Source organism: Oryctolagus cuniculus, chromosome 3 (genome assembly GCF_051225735.1).
Source record: "Oryctolagus cuniculus isolate XC-2025 breed Fujian yellow rabbit chromosome 3, ASM5122573v1, whole genome shotgun sequence".
Lineage (NCBI taxonomy): Eukaryota > Metazoa > Chordata > Mammalia > Lagomorpha > Leporidae > Oryctolagus > Oryctolagus cuniculus.
The window spans coordinates 171,981,918-172,009,838 of NC_142869.1; the positions used below are offsets into that span (position 1 = coordinate 171,981,918).

Genomic DNA, 27,921 nt, shown 5'->3' on the forward strand with positions numbered 1-27,921 from the left:
TTTGCCGTTGGTTCACCCTCCAATGGCCGCCGCAGCCAGCGCGCTGCGGCTGGCACACTGCACTGATCCGATGGCAGGAGCCAGGAGCCAGGTGCTTTTCCTGGTCTCCCATGGGGTGCAGGGCCCAAGCACTTGGGCCATCCTCCACTGCACTCCCGGGCCACAGCAGAGAGCTGGCCTGGAAGAGGGGTAACCGGGACAGAATCCAGCGCCCCGACCGGGACTAGAACCCGGTGTGCCGGTGCCGCAAGGCGGAGGATTAGCCTAGTGAGCTGCGGCGCTGGCGGTAAGCTACTTAGCATATCGCCCCACTACCTAGATTGTGTATCCTCCAGGATTCTTTGTTTAACTGAATTTGGAACAATGATATGAGAAAAACAACACACACAACTTGTTAAATATCCTTTTCACTCTTTATACGCGAGTCACGGATCCTAGCCTTTGAGCTCAAGGCTCCACAGAAGGAATCTTTGTGGTTCAAATTTTTGGGGGGAAACTGAGAATGTTCTGTATGTGTAGGGACATCTCTAGATAATTGGGTGGCCAAAACGTATCTTCTCTGGTGGTTATTTACATTTGTACCTTATCATATATTTGTATTTATTTATTTATTGTTGATCTTGCTTTCTTTGTCATATCCAAAGCATGACGGCCCAACACAATGCCATGAAACCTTTTCTTCCAGGGTGTTTTACAGTCACAGGTGTTTTTTTTTAAATATATACTTTACTTTTTCTGTTAATATGATATCAATACAAAAAACATATTCAATGTAGTTCATAGATACAACATGAAGAATCAATAATAGATCCTTGAATTTTAGCCTAAGACGTGGTTGCCCAAACCGAGCCTGTGTTTCCAAGCTCCACATGCAGCCTACTGTGGTTATGTATCAGAGTATGTCCCAACAGATACTGGGGGATGTATTTAACTTCTGGATATCCCTTTCATGCTTAATTTCCATTTCCTCTTCTGGTGGGCCTAGAAATAATGGCTTTTATGGATCATGGCCATTTTCTAATTCCATTTTGTGTTGCTGTGACAGAATACCAGAGGCTGAGTAATTTATTGAAAAACAGAGCCTTAATTAGTTCACAGTTCTGGAGGTCTAAGAGTCTGGTACTGGTGGGGGCTTCTGGTCACATAAAGCATCCCATTGTGGGGAGATGTGTAAGACAGAGAAGTCCTGTGGCTGGAGAGGAAGCAAGTAGAGGGCAGGGCAGACTGGGTCTTTCACAACAGCTCCACTCCTGGGAACTGATCCATTTGTATGACACCCACCGCATCCCACGAGAGCAGCAGGAATCCTTTCACAAAAGCAGTCATGCCCCTAACATCTCCCACTGGGCTGCACCTCTGGAAGTTACCACCACCTTGCAGTAGCATTGGATTGGGAGCCAAGCTTTCAGCACATGGACCTTTGGTAGAGAGACCGTATCCACCATAGCAGTCACGAGCTCGTTTCAATCACATAGGTGAGTGCCACATTTCAGAAGATGGTGCAGCAACAGCTGGGAAGAGCCATGTATTCTTGAATGAGCTCAGGGAGCAGTTATTCTGCAAACCTTAGATGACTCATTCTATTTTGGGATATCTTTGTTACATAACTTAATCTACTTCATGACTAATATAAGTCCCTCGTGTGCCTATACCATTTCACTGACACAAAACACTTTTAATATTCACTTCATTTCACCGGTGGTCTTTTCCTTAATTGAGTGCCTAACGTGGAGTCAGCACTTATGTTGGGTCTTGCTGTTACAGTGCTGAGCCCCACATTTATCAAAGATAGGGCTAACTTGGGGCCAGCGCCATGGCTCACTTGGTTAATCCTCTGCCTGTGGCATCGGCATCCTTTTTGAGTGCCAGGTTCTAGTCCCAGTTGCTCCTCTTCCAGTCCAGCTCCCTGCTGTGGCCCGGGAAGTCAGCGGAGGATGGCCCAGGTGCTTGGGCCCCTGCATCCACATGGGAGACCAGGAGGAAGCACCTGGCTCCTGGCTTCGGATAGGCATAGCTCCAGCCGTAGCGGCCATTTTGGGGGGTGAACCAACGGAAGGAAGACCTTTCTCTGTCTCTCTGTCTCTCTCTCTCACTGTCTAACTCTGTCAAATAAAAAAAAAAGAGATAGGGGTAATTGAGACGGAGACTAGAAGCTGTTCAGGATAATAGAAGTTAGGGAAGACACAGCAAGAGGAGTTTGAAGCAAAGATGCAAGGATTCACCTTAAACAGAGGGCAGTCCTTCTCTTTTCCCCCAAGGCTGGGAGTCCCAGGCTGTTGTGTTCAGACTAAGCAGCATCAGCATCTTCTGAGAACCCAGTAGAAATGCAAGCTCTCTGCCTCCCCAGCTCAGCCCTCCTGAGAACCCCTGAGGCCCGGGAATCTGTGTCTTAACAAGCCCTCCAGGGGACGCGGATGCACTCCTTAGTACTCAGGGCAGCTCTGGAAGCTGATGGATCAAGTCCACAATGTACCCATTTTGTGTCTGAAAGAACTGAAGCATAGAGTGGGCAGGCAGTTTGCCTGTGGTAACACAGGTGGTCATAGACTCCAGGTTAGAATCCACTTTCTGGTTTATATCCTAATTCCCCTCCCCAACTCCCTGTGCCGAGAGTTTGGATTGGCTTCAACTATGGCATCTATGCAGGGGAAGCAGGGAAGTGGATCTTAGCCTCCAGATGGAAGAAATAGTGGTGGTTGGCTTCTGAATATAAGGAAAAATGACAGAATTTTTCTGCTGTTATTTTGGAATCCACTGCTCTTTTCTCAATTGATTAGGTGTGATCATGTTGATCCACACTGGGTGAAAGTGGGTGTGGGGGCCCTTCTATCCAATTCTGTTTTACCATGGTGAGAGAGCCTCCACCTTGTAAAACGCCCAGGAGGGCCTTGCTGCACAGGTTTTGTTTGGCCACAGTGATTTGTCTATGTCCCTTTGTATTCTCGTTGGTAGCTGTCCACTTGGCATCAGCTCATACCTGTCCACTGAGACTGGTGGAGGTACCCTGAGCCAAGATTGAAAACATAATTCCTTGTTGTCTTCTTGCTGACACAGGTGTGACACAGGTACACTTGATGACAAGCAACTAGTTTTCATATTTTTAAGCTGGATGACAATTTCAAGGTTGTCCAATTATCCATTGTAAAACTTATAGCGGATTAACATTAAATTCACCATTTCTGAATTTCAAATATTCTTTTTTTCTCTTTAAAAAGCAGATAGGCTAAGATATGTTTTGTGTTTCCTTATGATGCCATTTGTTTGTTTGTGGAGATGAAACAGTGGTGCTCAGTTGGCAGAGGTGGAGCGGATCTAAGCTGTTGTAGGGAAAGTAGCGTGGAAATACACTTTTCTATATAAAGTGAGAGATGACAGGACCCTAGGGGTGTTTACAAACCTTATTTTGCAGTTACCACTGCTGTGGTGAGATTTCTGAGGGAAAAAAAAATGCATGCAGGGAAAGGCCAGGACAAGGAACACCAGGTTAGTAGCCGGGGCTTTGGACCAAACTGCAGTCTGAATACGTATCTTTGCTCAGTTGCACAGTGGGTGCTTTCACCCAGGCTAGAGACAGACCTATGTTCCTTTTTAAAAACTTATTAACATAAAGAGAACAGATTTCATGCATTTCAGAGGTGCAGTTCTAAGAAGATCATCAGGCTTCCCTCCTTCTTCCCCTCCTCCCTCTTTCAATCCCCCTCCTTCCTTCCTTTTTTGTATCTCTCATTTTTGCAAAAACATAATTTTAGTTCACTTTATAATCACAGGCTTAATGCTCCACTAGCCATAATATTCAGTAAAAAGTATAAAGACCACAGTTCCGCGGGAGTGTAGACAAGGCATGAAAACAACAATCGACATACAAGGTGTTCATTTTGTTCCTATACAATTTTTTTGTATTCTGTATTAACTACCACATATCAGGGAAAACATGATTTTTTTGGAGGGACTTCTTATTTCACTAAACATAATGTTTCCGATTGCATCCATTTTGTTGCACAAGACGGGATTTCATTCTTTTTAAATGTCTGAATAGTATTCCACAGTGTAGTGTATTCAGTCATCAGTTGATCTGGATTTATTACCTATCTTAGCTATTGTGCCTTGAGCTGCTATAAACATGGGGCATACAAATGACTCGTATAGTGATTTAATTTCATTTCAGTAAATTGCCAGGAGTGGGATGGCTGGCCACATGGTAGATCTGTGAACATGGCCCCTGATCCTAAGTGTGCCAGGGAATCCCATTGCTCCATGGGAGACTAACCCAACAATAAAGGGTAAGAACAGGAAGCATTGAGTTCCAAGTATAGGGTTCCATAGATTTGAGAAGGCTGCCCTTAAGGGGAACCATCTAAGAAGTATGACTTCCAAGAAAGATTGACCAACCATAAAGAGCATATTCATCTAGGCTCATTACAGTGTGCTACTTTCTGACACAATAAAATATTCTTTCCCTTGATCCTGAACCATTCTTGGTAGTGAGTTGAGAATAGAGAGTGGAGGGAAAGCTCTATCCATGCCTTCTCAGTAACAAAATAGCTGCAAAACGAAATAGTCTGCAAAACTTAGTGGGGAAAGTAGTAAACCAGTGATTGGTGTCTTGCCTACAAGTGACCCATCAGATGGACTTTTTTTCCATTTATACTTGTGTTAGGACCCAGAAATATTCATTTGTTTATTCAACAAATCTTTGTGTTCAAGTCCTACATATCAAATAGGATTTGTGGTTGCAACGATCACTAGGTAGTCCCTTTCCTTTTGAGAGAGACTATCAAGGCAAAAATCAAGCCATGTGACTGTTGGTTAGAATCAAATGAGAAAGAGAGGATGCCATATTTGCCTCAAGTGAAGAATATGTGTTCTAATTTCCTTAGGAAACCTACACTTCAGAATTTCAAACCTCATGCCCTGAAAAGTTGCACTGAATGGCTCAGTTGACTATAGGATTTTCAAGATGCCTTATGCATTTTGCCTTTGTACTTTGTTTTCTAGGGCTGACCTTTTCTAATGATGTTTTATTGTAACCCAGGTTCATGTCACATCAAATAGTGTGTTTAAAAAAATGACCCAGGACTTTACTGGTAAATTTTTGGTTGTGTATTAGCATTTTAAATACTTCAGAAAATGGAATTTAAAACCCACTTGAAAGAATTTGATAAAGAAAATAATATTGACCTTTATAATAAATTGATACAGTTATAAAAATATACCATAGAGAATACTGGAAATGATCCATTTAAAGTTGGACACCAGAAAATAAGCTCTTTATTGTAGCTCATAAATATATTTTAGATGTCTTTCAAGTGGTGAAAGTATTAGCAAGACATTTTTTCATCCACAATTATTTTCTTTTTATTATCACAGTTATCCTTCCAGTATAACTTGTACTTGACATTCAAGGAGAAGTGGGGACATTTCCACTTCCTATTTCTAAACACTGGAACATTAATAATATCACCCAGATTCTATTTATTGTAGTAATATTGATTATAGTAGAGCTTACATATTGATAAGAATTGTACTATGCTCTCTCTGAGGTTTTATCTCTGGAAAAGTGGTCAAATAATGGTTGAAAAATACTTGGTCACTGTAGTTGAAGTTTTAACACAGAAATGATGTGTCTTTTTGAATCTAAAATAAAGGTCATGATTTGGGATTAGAAGGAGTTCATTATGGGTATGTTTAGGCCTGGCCAAGTTCCCTGAAGGTGTCTTCTGCTACTGCGTACATTATCTAGAACTTCTTGTCCACCTCTTTTTTTTTTTTTAAAGATGTATTTATTTGTTTGAAAGAGTTACAGAGAGGCAGAAACAGAGGCAGGGAGAGAGTTGGGGTGAAGAGGGAGAGGGAGATTTCTTCTATCTGCTGGTTCACTCCCAAAATGGCCACAAAGGCTGGAACTGGGCTGATCTGAAGCCAGGAGCCAGGAGCTACTTTCTGGTCTTCCATGTGGGTACAAGCACTTGGGCCATCTTCTACTGCTTTCCCAGGTGCATTAGCAGGGAGCTGGATCAGAAGTGGAGCAGTCAGGACTTTAACCGGTACCCTATGGGATGCTGGAACTGTAAGTGGCAGCTTAACCGGCTATGCCACAGCAATGGCCCCTCCCCCTTTTTCTTTTTCTCCCATAAGTCACTTGGTTTTGGCTTAACGAGTGGATATTGACCAAAGGGAGTCAAATTCATATTCTGAATTTATATAGCCAAAGAATTAAGGGAAGATACAAAAATCACCTGGCAAGTAGGAATGAGATCATAAATAAAGGACAAAGAAGCCTGGGAAATATATGGATTTGCTTCATAGAGGCTGACAAGATCTCCTGCATTAGATGGAAGTGTGTTGGACAAGATCTGAGGTCATGACAGGTGGGTCCCTGAATGGTGATCCCTGACTCAACCCAATGAAGCCTGTATGTTTTACTGTCTTCACCAAGAGTGGCTGGCTGGGGAGGACTGGGTCCTCCATGGTCACTCTTCTACCCAGCAACACAAGAAGCAGAAACATCTGCAGTTGCCAGGGCAGAGTTCCAGAGAGCCGTAAGGCTGCTCGTTAGCTCCTCAGATGACACGTGAGTCATTGATGTCACTGTCCATTGGCCAGGGTTAGTTCAATGAACCATTTTACAAAGGGGAGGGAAATGCGCACGAATATTCAGGGAACGGCACGAGTCTCTGCCAGACATGTGTAGGAAAATTCCCTGTTACTGGGTCTCTGGCTGACATGGTAAGCTCTGGGAGCTGCTGGTGGCCTGGAGCTGGTTATCACACTGGTTGGATATAAGACTGTTGCTTTGGACTTGAGTTAGTCTATGCTTACATGCTTAGAATTGTTGCTTTGGACTGTCTCCTTGGCTCCCACTTGACCATCACTTGGGAAACTGCTACCTTGCCTCAACTTAGCCAACATGGGTCAGATGGGTAGGACGAGACCCCACACCAAGATACTGTATGTTCCTGATTGATTTGGCCAATTATACAGACAGGAGCAGATTTGTGTGTCGCATTTTCTTTGCCTGTGGTTTCCAATGAGGTACACAGTGGCTTGTGATACTGTCAGAGCCAGATGAGTACAGCAGAGCTCAGAAGGAAGCCAGAATCTCCTGCACCTGCCCTTTTGTATTTAGGGCCACATTTCCATTCGGAAACAAGTTTATGCTAACTATGTGCAGGCATTCTTCTAAGGGAGAGCTTGCCACAAGCTAGCCAGGCTGGTCTGCACCTGCTGGCCACCCCATCACAGGGGCGGGAGGCAGTTCAATGCCAGGGATTCCTGAATGATATCTCTGCCTCCAGCCCTGGCGTCCTGGGGAGCCAGCCAGTCCCATTCTCAAGCTGGAGTTGGTCTTGAGCCTCTGCTTATGCTGGTTGGACAAACCTCCACCTATAGGCAAATAAAAGTGCACAGTTGGTTTCAGTGGTTGTATAGAGCAACTCTGGAAATCATGGCTTCTACAACTTTGGCATCTTCCAGCCAGGTCTCTGGACTCACATCACAGATTACAGGGAGAGGGTAGCAATGGAAGATCAAGTCCATTCTGACAGAGTTGGGCCACTGAGACTCCAGTCAGCAGCATCCAAGCCAGAACATTTCACAGCAACAGAAGATGGTGCCAGCAGCTTTTGTTAAGACAGGAGAGAGGGAATTCAGCACAGATAACAGGATGTGTGACATCAGGCACAGTTGCCCTCTGCACAAAAGTCAGTCTCCTTGACACGGGACGCTGGCAGTCTAGTGGGGACCTTGGCAAGCACTGGCAGTCTTGGCAGAGCTTGCCAGATACACAGAGAGCTGTACTTTTAAAGGGCACCAGAGGCCGAGTTCTTGCTCTTGGCACACATAGGCAATTGGATCCATAGGCAGCAGAGACAGGGGAGGAGGAACATGGGCCACACCATGTGGCCAGCAAGAGGGCTGATTCACGGGGTACACCAGGGACCTTGCTGACAATTTCCAGATTCATTTTGGGGAAATCTGAGGAGGATTAGAATTTCTGCAGAGAGACTGAGTATGCAAAAATGCTTTCTGGTCCATGCATATAACCAAGGACTCCACAGAGACATTTAGGTACCCACACATGCATTTCTTTTTTTAAAAAAAATTTTTGACAGAGTGGACAGTGAGAGAGAGAGACAGAGAGAAAGGTCTTCCTTTGCCGTTGGTTCACCCTCCAATGGCTGCTGCGGCCGGCACACCGCACTGATCTGATGGCAGGAGCCAGGTACTTATCCTGGTCTCCCATGGTGTGCAGGGCCCAAGCACTTGGGCCATCCTCCACTGCACTCCCGGCCACAGCGGAGAGCTGGCCTGGAAGAGGGGCAACTGGGATAGAATCCGGCGCCCCGACTGGGACTAGAACCCTGTGTGCCAGCGCCGCAAGGCGGAGGATTAGCCTAGTGAGCCATGGCGCCGGCTCACCACATGTGTATTTCTTCTTCAAGGGTTTGTCCCTTAAAAAGTCGTTCAATACTTAAACTGAATTCAATCAAATTTAATTTTCTTTTGTAAGCTGAAGCTAAATATCCATTTATAAAAGTTATAAACCTTTTTTTATGTCGAAACAGGGAACTATTTAGTTATAACTTGTTACTATCATTTCATCTATGATAAGCATTGGTTACATGCAGTTGTTTTGATTCTGTCAACTTCCATGGAGGCATTTGGTGTCGCATCATGTTATAGGACAAAGGTAATTGTTTTTTCCTGTAGGCAGCCCTGCATTGTGCCCTACCTCAGAATCCCAGCTGAGCCTCCAAGTGATTTTCTTGACCCACTGGCCTGGCAAATTGTTGAAATACTCAAGAGCCAGAGTAGCCTTGGTGGCATGGCTGATAGGTGTGTTCTCTTTTTACTCTTAATTAGGCTCTTAACTTGGAAATGAGTGGAACAATTAACATTTTCCTGCAATTATTAGCAGTTGCACATGCAATCTGAAGGCTTTGTCCTGTATTTCTGCTGCAGATATTTTATCTCCCGTTGAGAACTGGTAGCTCCAGCAGCCACCGGATGGGCTTACCTCTTCCTTGGTTTCTCAGGCGATTTTGTAGCCCTCTATAGACTGTGCAAAGCAAGCTATCTATGAAGGCAATGTCATTGAACCACCATCAATAGATTGAGTCCTTTGGGTAGATTTTCAACTGGAACTGCTGTTCCCCCCCCCCCCCCCCGATTGATTTATTTGCAAGTGGGAAGAGGGAGAGAGGAGAGAGCAAGAGAGCGAGTATGAGCTTTTCTTTCTGCTGGCTCACTCTCCACAATCAAGTAGTAGGCATTACTCAACTTAGATGTCGCAACACTGAGGCTATTTCTGGATTGGAAAATACTTCATGCTCTCAGCATTCTTCCTTAGCTCATTTCAATAACACTTTATAGATGGAAACAAACGAATGAAATATGAGTCACCTTTAAAACTTCAGGGTGCTTGTCAAATTAATTGCACAACCTAAACACCAGATTCATTCCTTTAATTGAAACTCTTATAGGTGCTACCCTTCAGCGTGTGCTATAATTAATGACCAATTGTTACCATCAATGATTGAACATTTGTATACAAATGAGATGACATACCATAATTCAAGGAAATGCCAATGCTGTGAAGTTACTACAAACAGTGACAAATGTCTTGTCGATTTTTGCATAATTACTCCAGATCTATCATCCTGCTCTGATGTGCTGAAATGCCTTGGTGTGTAACAAATATGCATCATGCCAGTGATCAATATTTTGTTTAAACAAGTGTGTTGCTGTATAATTATCATGTTTTCTTTCTGACGAGTTTCTGTTCAGTTATGCTCTATTTCATTTTTAAAAGTAAAACTATAGGATGAATGCCCTCTTGGATTAGAATGACCCTACTGGTCACAATTCGTGCATGGTTTATATTTGTAATTTGAATTTCAACATTCATTATGGCTTGTGACTCCACTTACATCTTAGATAATTTAATTTGTTGCCTTGAAATTGTCTTTTTGGTTGGCTCTATTGTGCCTGTGCCTCTGAGCATTTGCTATAAAGACTTTTGTTCTTTGATATGTTTCTTTGGTCTTTCCAGTAGCTTTGTGTTCTCTTTCCTGGTCCTGCTTATGTTATCTTGCCGAGATAATGTTGTCTAGGTTGAAGTCTGAGGGCAATTAGGCAGGATGAGCAATGGTGCAAAATAAAACTACTGCTTTGATAGGTGAAACAGACTATTTTTATACAGTTAGCTGCTTCTAGAATTTTCTGAAAGTTTCTTACAAAGAATGGAGGAAGCAAACCTTTCAGTGTTGCAGGTGTTCTAGCCTAACTATGCCTTTGCAAAGGGACAGCAGCCTCGCCCAGCACAGCCAGCGATCCCCGAGGGGAGTGGCCAGTCACTGAGCTGCAGCCGGCACCTGCCATGTGCTGCTTCCAGACCTGATGTCCCTCTGTCCCCTCACGTCAGCAGCCACCTCTCAGGTTGCTCTGTTTCCTTGCTGTTGCACAAGCAGTCGTTTTTAGAAGTTACGTAATCTTATTTTCTTTTTGGCAACAATGACCATTCTCTGACAGGCAATACTCTAGTAAAGGTTGGAAAAATAAATTAACTTGCAGTCTGAACATCTAAGGAAGGAGGCAAAGTGTGACGCTAAGGAAATGCAGTTCAAGAGGAAATGAGAAAGCCGTGACAAACCCCGGACATGGTAACGTGTGTATGTGGGGCTTCTGGAAGGCCTGGACGTCGTGCGTGTGCTCCTTCAGGATCTGCCCCGTGCAGCCGCAGTGGCCGTGGAGCTCCTCTGTGGCTAATCAGTTGTCCTGGGTCAAGGGAATCCTGTACTCAATTAACGACACAAACTCGGGCTAAAAGCCCAAAGGCACAGCCCCCGCCCCGTCCCCAGGCAGGGGTCACTCATCTCCAGCGATGGTTCTGAAGATGTCCTGACCACCATCCTGCCCTTCCCTCTTCCACCCCTGCGCGCTCCACTGCCCATCTCGACCTTGTGGCTTCCCTGGAACTGAGCCCGAGTTCCCCTCCAACTTCAGTATTTTCCAGACTTCTCGTGCTCGACGGACTTCATTATCTTAATTCTTTATGCCCTTTCCTGTCACTTCTAAATACTCATTTTACTTTCTAATTTCTATGTATTTATTTTATTTATTCACAAGGTAGAGAGACAGAGGGACGTGGGGGGCAGAGGGAGACCTTCCATAGACTACTGGCTCACTCTCCGAATGCCTGCAATGGGCAGAGAGGGCCAGGATGCAGTCAGGAGCCTGGGGTCAATCCTGGTCTCCCCACAAGTAGTAGAGACACAACTACGGAGTCGCCAGCACTGCTTCCCAGGGTTTGCATTAGCAGGAATCTGGAACTGGGAACAAAGCTCCGGCTGGATTGTAGGTACTCTGATGTGAGACATGAGCATTCTAAGCAGTGTCTTAACCACTGCACCAAACACCCACCCCGGAATGTAAATTTGGAAATGGGCCCCGATGGTCTCTTCACTCGTTCTCACTCCTTCATCCGAGCTTTCTTTGTCTCAAACACACTGGCCATGAGCCACAGGTTTTTGCCCAAGACCAAATGACTTCTCTCTTGCTTTTCTCTTGGTGATTACTATTCATCCATCATGTAAATCTTGGTTCAAGTGTCATTTCCCAAGAGAAAGCCTTCTTACTCTCCTTGGCCAGGGGAAATCCTCTTAGCGTGTCATCAAATTGATATTTAATTATGTCGTTAACATCTTTCTTCTCCACTGGATAATAAGTTCAACAGGGGCAGGGATAATGTCTGATTTTATTCATAACTCCTGTTAATTCATTTCCTGCCTCTCCCATATGTGTACATGTGTATGTAGGGGGTGTGGGTGGCACATATGTATACATACACATATTTCAATGAATGGCTGTGTAGGTGAAAACAAATTGCAGATACGTTCAATTCTACTGTGAAATTATCTAATTTGTATGTCCAGAGAGGACAACAAATGGCAAATATGGGTATTAGTAACATGGTTAATAACATTACAAGATAATTTAAAATGTTCTCTAAAATAAAATATGACCCTTAAAGCTGTAACACATTAAAAGAAAAACCAGATAGCATAAAGCGCTTTTCCGTACATTCTCTCATTTTGTTCTCAGAACAGGGCTATCTCCATTTCAGAGATAAGGAGGCTGAGATCAGATAACATAAGGAACTTTTTCAAGGGTAGAACGTCTGCCTCCTAGGACAGAGTTTTTCACATAACACGAAATCGCTGCCATTTCTAGTTTAGAACAATATTATGCTTTCAGTGTTTTTCATTTAATGTTCATTCCCCACATAAGATTTTATTTGAAATGCATTTTTTTCATTCCTGCAAAATGTGTTGTTTTGATTTCAATATTGCTTCTGTTGTGGAAAGATGCTGATAGAAGCTGATGAAAAGATGGGTATGTTTATCTGTAATATCAATTTATATAAAATTATTCTATGACACTGTTCCAAACTAATAAACTATAGCTATTTCTCCATGACATAAAATTGAAACAGTCTGCTTTTTATTCAGAATTTTTTTAAAAAAATCCTTATTTTGATGATTATAGCCTTGGCAAATAGATAATGCTGTTCTTGAAGACAAAATGTCTAAAACAGAGCCAGACATTTCAAAGATGAATTTCATAAACGGAACACAAAACTCTAGATAATATTTGACTTCATTCCCCTTTTATGGTCAAAGGAAATTCACAAATCTGAAAGAGAGAAGAACATTATTTAATACAACAAAAACCACCCAGGAGAACCTTTGAAAATCATTTAATTGAACTCAAGTCAGCCATGTTATTCTTTCTGTCTTTTTGGTGTGTGTGTGTTGATTTTTTTTTTTTTTTTGACAGAGTAGACAGTGAGAGAGAGACAAAGGTCTTCCTTTGTCGTTGGTTCACCCTCCAATGGCCACTGTGGCCGGCACGCTGATCAGATGGCAGGAGCCAGGTACTTATCCTGGTCTCCCATGCAGGTGCAGGGCCCAAGCACTTGGGCCATCCTCCACTGCACTCCCTGGCCACAGCAGAGAGCTGGCCTGGAAGAGGGGCAACCGGGACAGAATCCGGCGCCCCGACCGGGACTAGAACCCGGTGTGCCGGCGCCGCAAAGCGGAGGATTAGCCTAGTGAGCCACGGCGCCGGCCTCCTTCTGTCTTTTTGGAAATGGAAAGAATCAGGAAGACAAGTCCCTGGTTTGGTGTTGCTGCTATTGCTGGCCCATCCTCTGCCTATGGGTGTTTGGTGAAGGCTTTCATAACAGTGTCCAGAGACTGGCAAGAAATTTTAACCTCTAGCGAGGCCTCTTCATTTGCACAGTAGCTTCCTAGTAGTGAGCAAAAGCAAGGACCAAATACTTTATCATTAAGAAGGATAAAAGTAACCTACCTGATTTTGTGCCTTTCAAAGAGTTTGTATTCATACCTTGTGGCTTCTTACCATTCATTCTTTTCCAAAAAAAGAATCAGATTGGGCTAAACTGAGAACTCTTGCCCATGATACCTAAAGATAATTATTTACTTTAAAATATTCTGGGGCCAGTGCCGTGGCTCACTTGATTAATCCTCCACCTGCAGCGCTGGTGGAGGATTATCCCATATCGGCATATTTCCCATATCGGCATATTATCCCATATCGGCATATCCCTTATGGCATATTTCCCATATTGACACCAGGTTCTAGTCCCCGTGGCAGTGGAGGATGGCCCAAGTGCTTGGGCCCCTGCACCCGCATGGGAGACCAGGAAGAAGCACCTGGCTCCTGGCTTCGGATCAGTGCAGCGCCAGCCGTAGTGGCCATTTGAGGAGTGAACCAACAGAAGGAAGACCTTTTTCTCTGTCTTTCTCACTGTCCATAACTCTGTCATATTAAAAAAAAAAAACAAAAAAATATTTTATTAGATCTTTTTCAAAGTGATAAAAGACAAAAGTTAGTACAAAATTAAATTATTTAAAAGCACTTTTTATTAAATTTAATATAGAGAATCACAGAATTATTAAGGCTTGAAATAGTTTATAGGGATCATCGTCAATTTTTTGAAGTAGTAATTTAGAGTAAATTTGGATTGAGAAAAGAGGTCATAATAATATAAAAATATTAAGTTGTGCTTGAACTGAGTAAGCATTGAACATTGAATACTCACTCTAAAAGGGAGTAACAGTATATACAAATGTCTTTGGAAATATATGTTTACATGTATATAAAAATAAACCAAATTTTACAGGATTATAGGGGAAATTTGCTGTTAAAATACTAAACTACTAAAACACTTAAAGAATTCTTATTCCGTTTAAGGCAAGACAATGACAGTCATAATATTTGAGATTTTTGTTTGAAATAAAGGAAATTGAGATTAAAATATAAGCATGACAATGGATGAGACCTGTTACAGGAAAATAGTAGTCTAATTTTTATGGGAAATTGGAGAAAGTCTACTGAAAAATTACTTCAAATAAAATGTAAGAATTTTATAAATCAGGTGGCAAGTTAATTAATATTAAAAATTAGCAATTAGCAACCTATTGAACAAAAAAGTGAAAATAAAGTGGAAATAAAGATTTTACATACAAAATTATCAAATTTATACAAAAACTTGAATAAATGGAAAACATTCTCTCAGGAGAAATTTTAATTACTTTATAGTAGCACATAATTAAATACAACCTAAATATAAAAAAAAAATAAACCCAATATTTTCTAGCACAAATGTAATCCAAAATAAAAGTACAACTAAATACTGTAATTTACTAATAATGTATGCCATATGTGAGTATACTTAAAAATGTTAGTGGAAATGGAATTAAAAGATTAGCTAATTATGGTTCAAATAATTTTTTATCCATGCATACAAGGACTCTTAAAAAGATACTCGTATACCTCAATATTAAGTCAATTGTAGTTATGGTGTTATAGGGAGAAACTCCAAGAACTTAATAATTTTTAAAAAATATTTATTTCTGTGAGAGACAAAGTTACATAGTTACAGGAGAGACATAGAGAGGTCTTCCGTCTGCTGGTTCACTCTCCAAAAGGCTACAATGGCTGGAGCTGGGCCGATCTGAGACCTGGATCCAGGAGCTGCTTCTGGGTTTTCCATGTGGGTGCAGGGGCCCAAGCACTCACGCCATCCTCCGCTGCTTTCCTAGGCCATCATGAGGGAGCTGCATGGGAAGTGGAGCAGCTGGGACTTGAATTGGTGCCTAAATGGGATGCCAGCGCCACAGGCAGAGGCTTAACCTACCACACCACAGAGCCAACAAAGAACTTGATAGTTGACAGATGATCAATGGCACCTATTTAAACTATTTGATCAATGTCGACTTACATATTCATCTGTAGAAGCATGATGATCACCTAAACAATCCCCTCTCAGCCATCACCCCCAGATAGTCTCCTGTCCCTCTGCAGTTCTGCCTTCTCATCCTTCGGCCACCATGAACTGACTTTATGTCACTATGGATTATATATTTTTGAATTTTATATACAAGGAAACACCCATGGAGTTCTTTTTCTGCCTATTTCTTTTGCTTAACATAATTATTTTGAGATTAATTCATGATTTTATATACATATATATCAATTCTTTGTATTTTTATTTGCTAAGTAGTATTTCATTGTGTGGATATGCCATAGTTTGTACAGCCTTTCACGTAGTGTTGGAGCCAGGCGCTTCATCCAGGTCTCCCATGTGGGTGACAGGAGCCCAGGTACTTGGACCATCATCCACTGTTTTCTCTGACATGTTGGCAGGGAGCTGGATCGGAAGTGGAGCAACTAGGACTTATACTGGTGCTCATATGGAATGCTGGTATTTCAGGCTGTGTCTTAACTCTGTGCCACAATGTTGGCCCCATATCTAAATTTCGAAAGTGCAAATGACGATACGAGTATTTCCTCAAATACTGCTTCTGGGAATGTAAATCAATTAATCATTTGGAAATCAGTTTTCCAACATATACCATGCATCCAAAAAATATTACTACTTTTAAGGAATAGTCATTGAGCCTAGCAATTAAGACACCTGTATCCTACTTTGGAATACTCGGGTTCAGTACTTGTCTCTGGGTCCTGAATCCAACTTCCAGCTAGTGCAGATCCTGAAAGGCTGAGGTATTGGTTCAAGTCTTTGGGTTCCTGTTAGCCTTGGGGGAGACCTGGGTTGCACTCTCAGTCTCAGCTTTTGTGGGCCTTTGGTCAGTGAACCAGTAGATGAGCTCTCGCTCTCTCTCTCTCTCTCAAATAAGGAATTACAAAATTTAAAAATTGCTACGTTTCCATCCACTGTTGGAAATTTATTTAAGAAAATAAAGTGAGGCCGGCGCCATGGCACAGTAGGTTAATCCTCTGCCTGCGGCACCGGCATCCCGTATGGGCGCCAGTTCTAGTCCCAGCTGCTTCTCTTCCAATCCAGCTCTCTGCTGTGGCCTGGGAAAGCAGTAGAAGGTGGCCCAATTGAGCCCCTAAACCCACATGGGAGACTGGGAAGAAGCACCTAGCTCCTGGCTTCGGATCAGCACAGCTCCAGCCATTGCAGCCATTTGGGGAGTGAACCAATGGATGGAAGACCTTTCTCTCATCTCTCCCTCTCACTGCCTGTAACTCTACCTCTCAAATAAATAAATAAAATCTTAAAAAAAAAAAAAGAATGAAATGCTAGAGAGCCTCATGCAGATGTTTCTGGAAACACACATACATGCATTTGGAAATAAGGAAATAGATGAATTGAGATGAATGATTATGGAGAAATTTAAAATGATGTCTACAATTTAGATGCAAAGGCGGGCCCCCAGTGCTGTGGCATAATATGTTAAGCCTCCACATGCATCATCGGCATCCCTATGGGCACTGGTTCGTGTCCTGGCTGCTCCTCTTCCAATCTGGCTCTCTGCTTATGGCTTAGGAAAGCAGTAGAGATGGCCTAAGTGCCTGGGCTCCTGCACCTGCATGGGAGACCTGGAAGAAGCTGCTGGCTCCGCTTTGGGTTGGCACAGCTCCAGTTATTGTGGCCATTTGGGGAGTGAACCAGTGGTTGGAAGACCTTTCTTTCTCCCTCCCTTTCTCTCTGTAACTTTACCTCTCACATAAATAAATAAATAAATAAATAAACAAACCTTTAAAAATGCAAAGGAAAGGTATACAATACATATGTTTAGTTTCATTTTAGCTATGAAAGCATAATACATATACAAGATAACTTAGAAGGATGAATATGAGAATGTTAATGGCAGACCAGTCAGTATCACTGCTTTAGCTTAGATAGAATATGAGCATTACATTGTTATTAAAATTTATATATTTTTTTCATGGTAGCAGGTGTTACTGCCTACTTCTTTTGCTAAGACTAACAAAGCCTTTTCTGCTTTTTGTTCACTGACTTTGTAAAATAGCCAATTAACCTCTTCTACCCTCAGGTTTGTTAGCTCTTGTGTGTTATTAGGAACAGTAATACTTCACTGTTATGGTGACAAATGGCATATAAATGCTATATATTTTCATTAAATAGTTGGTCATTATCAGGTATCCTAAAGTGCTTCCTGTGTGCTTGGGTGAATTTTACTGACATACACCCAATCCTACCAGTATTTTCATGGCTATCTTTGAGTTATACTGTCATACAGAAGTACTTTTGGAAACCCATCAATGTACAGATTTGTCTACCAACATCAAATCAACGTAGTATTCATGTCAGCAAGATGCCACACACAGAAAGAACTGTCAGATTGTTAATATAAAAAGCACTAATTTATAAAAGTATTCAGCTGAAAAAGAATGGAAAGACAAGTTTCCAATATTCAGGGCAATGTGAGAATGAAGTTCGGAGCATGAGACTAAGAAGTTTGTATCACAGAAGATTCTGGTGTACAGGACAAGAATGACAGACACAAGCTGAGATCTGATAGACCATGAAGCTAGCTATTTTGGTTAACTGTTTTTAGCCATCTTTAAATGGAATGATTTCATTGTATAGGTGCTGTTGTTATAAAGTAAAGAAAACTCAGAAAACAGAATGGGCTCCAATGCAAGGTGAGCAGAAGAGGGGCTTTGTCAGGGACTCTGGGTGGGGGTGGCTGCAGCATCATTAGCTGGTTCTTGAGACAAGGGTTTCCTAACTCATCATTCCCCGTATCATGATAAATTGCCTGACGGAGAAAAGGGGCCAGAAATACTACATTTATATTTGACAATTCTAAAGTGAATGGAGTAGGAGAGGAAGAAGTAGAATTAGAAGAATCTTGATTCATTTGCGGAAGAGCAGTTTAACTTGACATTGCTGTTCCCTACACATTCAAATGGAGGCAACCAGTCCCTCCCTGTTACTGCTGCTCTGGTTTCTGGAGAAGAAGAATCACCTCCCGCATGGTGCATGATGGTGTCCTCCCTCTGAGCATGGAGAAGTCCACCACGTCTGGTTAGGCGAATTCCGTTGCTGTGCTTACTCAACTAGCTAAAAAACAAACAAGAAACAAACAAAACAAAAATTCCAAACTACCACTAATTAGCTGACTGACTGTCTGAATATACCACTTGCCAAACAATCAGTTGTGCTTTTGCTTGAACCTTAAATTGACTGTGTCTTGAGGATTTTGGAGTGGCATCTATACTTGGCCCGGTTGTTGATCCTAAGTTGTTTGCTCTGATGAAACCTGTTTGTTTTCTATGGTAGCATCCTAGTTACTGAAGTTAAGGAAATCAGCACATTTGCATTCCCTCTTACCTTTTCTCTTCCTTGCCCTGACATTTTTTGCAATATCTACAATTATCTGGGTTTGTAGCATTTATTTTGTTTTTATAACTAACACTTAACGGTTGGTTGTTGTCCTGTAACCAGCTCTTTGCACACTTTTATTTTGTCTTAATCACATGTAAATAGAGTCAGTTCTCTCCACCTGACAGCTTACTTATTTTTATTCATCTCTCTGTAGGCTCAAGTTGGTCATTCCCCCAGTGGTTTCATTTGTTCTTTCTTTCAAATGAAGGTCATGGAAAGCCCATTTTTGTGTGTTTGAATCTTCAAAATTCACTCTTACACATTTATGAGTTAATTCCTTTCTTTGAGTGCCTGTAGGCATTGCTCTTCAATCTTTCAGCTTGGAGTTTTGCCATGGATAATTCTGATGCCAGCCTGATTTTCTTCTTTACAATTAAGGGAAAAATCATTGTATCTCTTTGATAATATGTTTTTCTTTTTCCTCCTTACCTTGAAGTTTACTGCAATATTAAACTGTATGTGTTTTCTATTACTGGCCAATGGGTTTTCCTCCAGGCTAGCATGCCATACCAAAATATAGATTCAAGCATTTTATTTCTGGATACAATTTCTTCCTGAACTATATTATTAAATATTTCTTGTGCTTTAGTTTTTCAGTTTTATTGTCAGGGATTTTTCATTATTACAGTACATTCCCATTTCCCATCCATTTTATCTGTCATTTTCTCTAAATTTCCCAATTCATAATGAATTCTTCCATCAATATTATTGGGTATCCATTGTATGTTACATCATCTGAGGACTGAGTGTGCATAAGAGTTATCTGTTATTTGGTAGACCTTGGAATTAAGTGAGGGTCACCAGTCAGACCTACAATCCAGACCCCAGATGACCTCTGGGTCATTTTACAGGCTCCGGTAGAGCTCTTCTCCCATTCATCCCCTCTGTTGTCCAGTGCCCAGGCTTTTCTGACTTTGCTCCACTGTTGTCTCATCCTCCCTTTGATGTATCTTTTTCTATAAGAACTCGAATTTACCTGCTGGAGATGATAACTAATGGTCCTTTTGGGAGTAAATTGCTTTCACTGGAGAATTTTGTCCTACTCTGAAATACATCTCCTAAAACCAATACTCACTGGCACTAGTCTTTAGCTGGCTAAATCCTTAGGCTATGGTGTTTTGGATCCAGCTACTTTTGCCTTAGGTAACTTATGAAACTATCATCTTTCATTAAAAGTTTTTGGACTTCTACCCAGTAAAGGACTTTCTAAGTTTGCTTTTTTGTCCTTCCAAAGTTACATTGCATACTTGATTTTTGGCATGCTTCCTCCCAACCTTCTCCCAAGATTATATTCGGGCAATATTTTGCCTTTTATGTATACTCCATAAAACCAACTTTCATACATACCACACCATATATATACATACACACACACACACACACACACACACTCCTCTGCTCATTGCCATACCAGGAACAGTGAGCAAGGTCCATGGAGGAACAGATGATGAAAGTGGAATTGAGGAGAGTTTAAGAAGAGGTTATTTACAGAGATAGGTTAATCAACAAGGGCTGAGAAAGCACCTAGGGACTAGTGAAATTCAGAAACTCCCTTACTTACTTTAGTTCTGAGGAGGCAAATGAAAGAAATGGTTATCCGAACATAGTGAATGCTACAGCCAAGAGGGTGGGAGCTGCTTAACAGGAGCTGTGGGTAGAGGAACACAGCTGTGGCTGGGTCAGAGCAGGTGGGAAAGAATACCTGACTTCTCCTGCTGCTCTGATCTGAGCTAATCCCTTTTGACCAGTAGACAGAGAGTAAGAGATAACGAGAAAGTCTCATGAGCACAGGATAGGGTGCAAACAGGCAGAGGGCTGGACTGGAAAGGAGAAACAGAAAAAGTGACAAAGAAACCACACACACTTGATTCAAAACCAGTAGAAACAGATGGAAGATTTGTATACATATATACACAAGAAATACACAGAGCCAACAGTTGTGCAGTGTCTGGGGTATGAATTCAGGGAGATCTTCATGCTTATGCTGGTTCCAGGGCTGACTCCTGGCCACGGGAATGTTCACGGTCCTCTATCTTTATCATCACTCAAATGAAAAACTAATGCACACCTCATCGTGTGGTTACCGTTAATAAACACAAGCGGTATACAAACAGCTTAGTAACCGTTCAGTGACAAGTACTACTGGGCAGTTAGATGTACAGATGATAGCTAAGGCAAAGTGTGTCCACGTAGGTCCACACAGTGAGGAAAGAGAAAGAAAGGAGTGTCAATGAAAGCAGTGGAGGATGGTGTCATTTTTGTTTTTTTAAACCAAGATGTCTGACTTGATTCTAGAATGCATTTCCATGCCTTATGCTGAGTTAATCAACTGGAATCAACATTTCCTTCTATAGTTGTTCAACTCTATTGCCTTATTCCTTCCTTACCACAAATGGATCTTATTGCAAGTCTATGAGTGTGTGCTTCTGTGCACGTCAGTGAGTTATTTTTATAATTTACATAGAAATGTGCAAGGTACAGTTCCACTTGCATAACCTTACAGTGATGTTTCATTCCCAGGAAAAGAAAATGTAGAAATCAGTATGGGAAATATGATTCAGTATGGAAAATATTATTGCATGTGTCACTTTTAGGTTGACATGCTTAAATATACTTGAGGATTCAAACAGCAGTCAATGCACTGGAACATTGCATAGCATGCCTCTGTGTGAAGACTAGAAAGGTAAATAACTTTTATAGGTAAAGAATTTTATACTCAGGTACTAAGCTATGACAGTACGGATAGAGTGATTGCAATTCAAAAATGTAAGACTATAGAAAGAATTCAAATGGTCTGGAAAAATTAGAATTGATTGAATGAGTACAGAGTAGAGCAATTATGGAGATGCAGATGGTGACATTATAATGTAGACCAAATTCTGAAGTCAGACTTTTAACAGAAGCAGCAAATGATGGGGGGTGGGGAGAGGAGACAATAACATGAAGATTAAGCAAAGTGAAAGAGAAAGAGTCCTAGAGAAGAATGAAGGAGAGAATATGTGGGTATTGAGAAACACAGGAAAGAGGAAAAATGAGATAAAGAGAGTGGTGCAGGGCCCAAAGTGGGATTTTAAAAAATATGAAGCTGGTTCCTTGAAAACCAGATTACAGCCTGACACTGATTTTATCACACGTCTGAGCCTGATGTGGACTCCATGCCCACTGAGCTATTGCTTCCTAAATTTGGTATTCAGACTTCTGAACTTAGGGCCTGTGGGCCTCGGGGGCTTGTGAAGGCACAGAAGTCATATCCCACATTTTGTGTGTATATGTGCATAACTGCAGCGTCAGCGCCTTCCATTACATTCTCAAAGTATCCCTGATCTTAAAGGGCTTCAGCTATGAGGCGCCGAATCCCACACAGCATAAATCCTTTTACTCAGAGAACCGTTGCCAATTTTTTAGATCATTTATCCTTTTCTTTTTCTCTGCATCACCTGATATTTGGCAATCGCCCTGCTCCCTTAAATGAGAGGAAGTGGAAAAGATACCTACACCTTTTCATCCTTGCTTCTTTTCAGCAGTTCTGAGAAAACCAGAGAGAGAGAGAGAGAGAGAGAGAGAGAGAGTTGAAGCTGCTGCTTATAGTGAGGTTCCTGGATGGATCATGCGTAGATAAAATCCTACTGGTGATACAATGAAACAAACTCAAATCTTGTTCAGTGTCCCATTCTATGTGTATTTTGTAGCTAAAAAAATCTTTCTTTATATTAATGCCCTTTTCCAGGCAAGCATGTGACGTAATTAAAGGAAAACAAGTGATATAGAGGCACTTAGAAGCTACATTCTCTTTCAAGAGGTTTCTTTAAAAAATATGGCAAAAGCATGAAAACCTGCAGTGAGGAATTTGAAAATGGATAAGGTAAAATAGGCGAGGCAACACCAAAACCTTTAAGTTGATGGACTTAGATTTTATTTTTGCTTATGAAATATACAGAGAATTTAAAGATACAGATGTTAAAAAGAATAATATTAAATTACATATATTCCTATCACTCAGATAAAATACATTTATATATATAAAACTTAGTTTGTGAATATTTTAAGGACACATTCATTTCCTCTGTGACTGTGACTTTTTCAACTTTGATCTTGAGGGAGTTTTATAAAAATACATCAAGGATGGGGGATGAAGAATAAGCCTAGGAATCATATGGATATTTCTTAACAAACCAGAGAAAAAGGACCAATGGGGGACAAAAATTTGAAATGTAGGACATACCTGTGGTGGGGTTTTAGGAAGTCAACTGAGGCATGATTTATATGACTTTGTAAGATCCCTGGGTTCAGGTACAGAACAGTCAAAAAATGAAAGAATTAGTAGTGAAGATAAACATTTATATTATTTTAATTTCATATTTATTTTGAGAGAAAGAGATGGAAAAAAAAGAGAGAACCACCTGCCAGTTCACAGACCAAATGCCCACAGCTTCTGGAGCTGGGAGCTGGGACTGCAGTTAGGTCTCCCAAGTGAGTGGCAAGAACCCAGTCACTTGAGCCGTCATTGCTACCTCCCAAGGTCTACACTGGTGGGAAACTGGGTCAAGACCTTGAGACAAGAATCAAAGCCTGGCACTCCACTGCTTGAGGCTGGTGTTTAACCACTAGGCTAAATACTTGCCCCTGATATTCACATGATTTCCAATTTTATTTTAAGTGTAAATTGCTATAGGTGTTGGGAACATACTGTGTATGGTTGCATTCCTTCTTTAGCTACACATTTAAAGCCGACTGGTGAAGATGAGGGTATCCTGGCAGGGAGGGCTAACTCTGACAATGATCTGGGCTCTTACTTCAGTGGAGTAGTCACATCTGACTAGGGTGAGCCCAGGAATCACTACAATTCCCAGCATGCTTTGTATCTAGGTGTATCCATGTGACTGGTTTCCCACCAATGAAATGTGAGCAGAAAAGATACACAATGTGACACCTTTGTTTTCTTTCTTGCTTTCTTTTCTTCAGGCTGGTTCGACTACAGATGCCACTGGTCATTCTAGGAAACCACCTCTTTAGTCCCTAAATGAATGGAAAAGGCTGCCAGCCTGCCCAGAGGCCTAGCATCGTATTGTGAACAAGAGGAGACTCCCACTGTGTCAGAACCTTCATATCTTTGGGACCTTTTGTTAACAGTAGTTTAGTACTTTGACCATAGTAACTAATAAAAATAACACAGCATAATTTCATTTTAAGGAAGAATACTGGTTTTTAAACATGTAATATTGATGAATAATTTTTTACTTAACAGTTGATTTATTGACTGTCTAATAAATGCTAAATACTGTTCCAGGTGCTGGGGACAGAGGAATCGGTTTAATCTGTGGAGCCAGCAGTGTGGCCTAGCAGGTTAAGCTACCACTTGTAATGCAATGCTGACATCCCTCATCTGTAACTCTGCATTTCAGATAAATAAATAAATCTTTAAGATAAAATTTTGTCCCTGAAGGAACTTGAAATCCAATGGGATTAGCACAAAATAAATATTCAAGCAAATAAGTGCATAATATCATTCTAAGTGTTGAGATATTTTGGGAAGAAATATGAAAGGACAATAGGTTGAGATGTGATGAGGTCAGAGCAAGCTTGTTTGTGATGATGATATTTGAGTTGGGACGTAAAGGTTGAGTGAGAAACAGCCACATGACCCTGAGTAAAACAGACATTCTGTGTAGAGGATATGGTAGAGGCAGACGCCTGATAGAGGACTGAGCTCAGTGTGCTTGAGTGACTGGGGATGAAGTCAGAGAACGAGGACTTCATCCAGGACCTTGCAGGCCATGATGAGGAGTCACGAAAGCTGTGGGGGTTTAAGGAGGACCTTGACATGATACGGTTTCCTCCTTGGAAGGATTTCTGGCTGCTGTGCAGAGAATGAGTTGCAACAGGGCAGTAAACCTGAAGCATTTGGCAATAATTCAAGCAAGCAATGGAGGAAGCAGTGGAGATGATGAAAGGAGACTGGAATTAGGATGTAGGAATAGAGAGCATTAGATCTCTTTAGTAATCTCTGATACTTTAAGGCTAAAGAATATGCAAATTTAGAAAACATGACACAGAATAGGTCTCTGTGTATTATCATCTGACTGCACTAAGAGCCTTATATTAGTATCTGATTATGCTAAAGAACCAACATCAGCAAACTTGCCTAGGGCCAAGTGCCACCTGCTGCCTGTTTCACAAATGAAGATTTTTAGAGCAGCCACCTCTGCCTATTTACATACTTCTCATGCCTGTTTTTTCATAGCAACAGCATAGTTGAGAAGTTGCGAAGAGAGATCATACAGACAACAAAGCCTAAACTATTTTCTCTCTGGCCCTTTACAACAAGTTTGTAGACCCCTGCTAAAGACAGATATTCTTTCTGTTACAAGAGGGGTGAACCTGAAATAACAGATTCACCTGGCTTTCAGCTGCTTTTTGGGTCTCAGGATTCTGACTTGGTAACACTTTTTTTAATCCTTTAGTAACATATGTTTGCTTTAGGGCAGTCACTAAAATCAAAATCAATGCAAATCAGCCATCACAAAGATTCTGTCTTAGTTCTGGAGGAAACGTTACCGGCCATCTGGCCTAAGTCTTTTATTTTGTAGAGGAGGAAACGGAACTTTTCAGTCCTTATGTCACTAGCTCAGGGCTACAGTCAGTCAGTGGCAGAGAGGAGCCGGACAGGCCTGACCGTGGTCTCACAGTCCAATGCTCTTTCCACTACACACCCTGACCTGCTTAAAAACGGACGAGAAAGGCTTGGTGATCACAAATAGAAACTATTCGAAATTTTCCATAAAAGTCACTTTTTTTTAAACATACAGTTGAAGAGCTCAGTGGTTGTTTCTTGTACAGGAAGTGGGTTGTTTTTCATTCTACAAAAGCAAACAGTGTACTATTTTTGAAAATTTCTCAACTGTGCATCAAAGCAAAAGCAATCGTAAAATGAACCTGCCACCCAGCTTCAGCAACCAGCATCTCTTATCTGTTCCCTCACCCAGCTGCCCCCCATACCACCTGAATTATTTTGAAACGAATGCCAGCTATTCCATCATGTAACTTGAAAATATTTTCCCTACAAGTTAAGAAATTTAAAAGGATATTTATTATCCTAAAAAACAATTCTTCAGCTATCCAAATTTTCTCAAAAAATTTGAAGTGAATGTGTAAATTCCTCATTTGTTGTTACTGTTAAAACAAACTTGGAATTTATCCTTGGAATTTCCCGTAATCTAGATTTTATAATTTTATCCTTCTATTAAAAACATTTAACTCGAGTATCACTCCTATGATTATTGTAAAATTGGATTTAGAAAGATGTAACAATTTTTTGAATATTGCACTTACTGTTTAAAATGTGCTCTGTAGCACAGGTACACACACACACACTCTCTCTTCAAAACCCATGTGAGGTCATGCTAATTCACTACTGAGAACCTTAGGTGATTTCCCATGCCTTTCAGGGTCAAAGCTCCTCCGGCCTCTGGTCCAGGAGATCTGCATGATTTACTCTGAATTCCCTTCCTAGCCTTCTATGATGTTGCCCTTCACTTGCTGGGCTTCAGATAACTGACTCACAGCTCTGTTCCTCTGAAGCTGCCGTCACGTGCTTCCCAGGTGACACTGGTGGTTCCGTTTCCCTGGAAAGTTCATCTCTCTGATGGCTCATGACTCATTCCCTGATTTCCTAGACAGCCTGTGACTCCCTCCCTCCTGTCCTCCTAGTCTTAGCCAAATCTTACCTTCTCAGTGAGGCTTTCCACAACCAACCAAGGAAGGTTTTTCTTCATTGCTTTTTATTTATTTGCGAGGCAAAGAGACAAGGAAAGATGGAAATACACACACCCACAATAATCTGAACCTGGCCAGGCAGGGCTGAAACCAGAAGCTGGGGACACAATCCAGGTTTTCCACGCTGAGAGCAGGAACGGATTTCCTTCAGCTGTCGTCTCTGCAGCCCAGGATCAGCGCTGGTAGGAAGCTGGAATTAGGAGCCAGAGCTGAGAACCAAATCCAGACACTGTCGTGTAGGACGTGGGTATCTTTGCTGAAAGGCTAAATGCTAAATCCCCCAAGCAATGTTAAATGACTGTCTCTGCTCTGCACGCCTCAGCCCCTTGTTCTGTATTATTTTGTTTCATAACATCTGTGTCAGCTGGCATTTTATTAGTTTTTCTTAGCAATTGCTGAGCTCTTTGAATTAGGATGCAAGTCTAGTGAAGATGGGACTTGTATGTGTTTTTCCCATTTCTTCATCCCAAGTGTCTAGGACAGTGCCTATGTTATGTAGGCACCCAGTAAATATTTAAGTCATGAGAGCATATATCAGTATCTGTGATAGATATATTGAATAGAATTTTTAAAAATCAATATTATTACTCAAGAATGCTTCCCCTGAGTTCTTTCTTTAAAAAATGTATTTATTTATTTTCATTTTAGTTGAAAGGCAAAGATTGAAACAGAAAAATACAGATCTCCCAACTACTAGTTCACTCTCTAAATTTCACAATGGTTGGGACTTGGCCAAGTAGAAGCCTAGAGCTAGGAACTCAGACCAAGTCTCCTACATGGGTTGGAGTACTTGAGCCCTCACATACTGCTTCTCAGGATAGGCATTACCCGGAAGTTGGAAGTGAAGTTGAGATTGAACTCAGACACTCCTAAATGGTATGCAGGGGTCCCAAGCAGTGTCTTTATTGCTGTGCCTAACGTGGGCCCCAGACCCCTGAATTCTTGGCTGTTTTCCTCTCTAAATCAACTAGGCAGGCTAACCTAGAAGAATATCTACCAGCACCCCTAATCTTATTTTTTAAACTTTTATTTAATAAATATAAATTTCCAAAGTACAACTTTTGAATTACAGTGGCTCCCCCCCATAACCTCCCTCCCATCTGCAACCATCCCATCTCCCACTCCCTTTCCCATCCCATTCTTCATCAAGATTCATTTTCAATTATCTTTATATATAGAAGATCAGTTTAGTATATACTAAGTAAAGATTTCAACAGTTTGCACCCACACAGAAACACAAAGTGTAAAGTACTGTTTGAGTGCTAGTTATACTGTTAATTCACATAGTGCAACACATTAAGGACAGAGCTCCTACATGGGGAGTAAGTGCACAGTGACTCCTGTTGTTAATTTAACAATTGACACTCTTATTTATGATGTCAGTAATCACCCGAGGC

General features: G+C 41.4%; 1 protein-coding gene across 8 annotated transcripts in view; it reads left to right on the forward strand.

Annotated features, from left to right (window-relative positions):
• Nucleotides 1-24,166, forward strand: part of LOC149127601 (uncharacterized) — a 390,111-nt gene extending 365,945 nt beyond the window's left edge. For 7 of the 8 annotated variants that reach the window (XR_016231093.1, XR_016231095.1, XR_016231098.1 and 4 more), the window contains one exon: nucleotides 23,714-24,166. Coding sequence is in view for 1 of the 8 variants with exons in the window: in XM_089328656.1 (XP_089184782.1) it covers nucleotides 23,714-23,748 (35 nt within the window). In the remaining 7 variants the exon portion in view is untranslated. Of the gene's footprint in view, nucleotides 1-17,950; nucleotides 18,007-23,713 lie in introns of all 8 variants that reach the window. The other variant, XR_016231099.1, reaches the window with a different exon arrangement.
• Nucleotides 24,167-27,921: the final 3,755 nt, after the last annotated feature.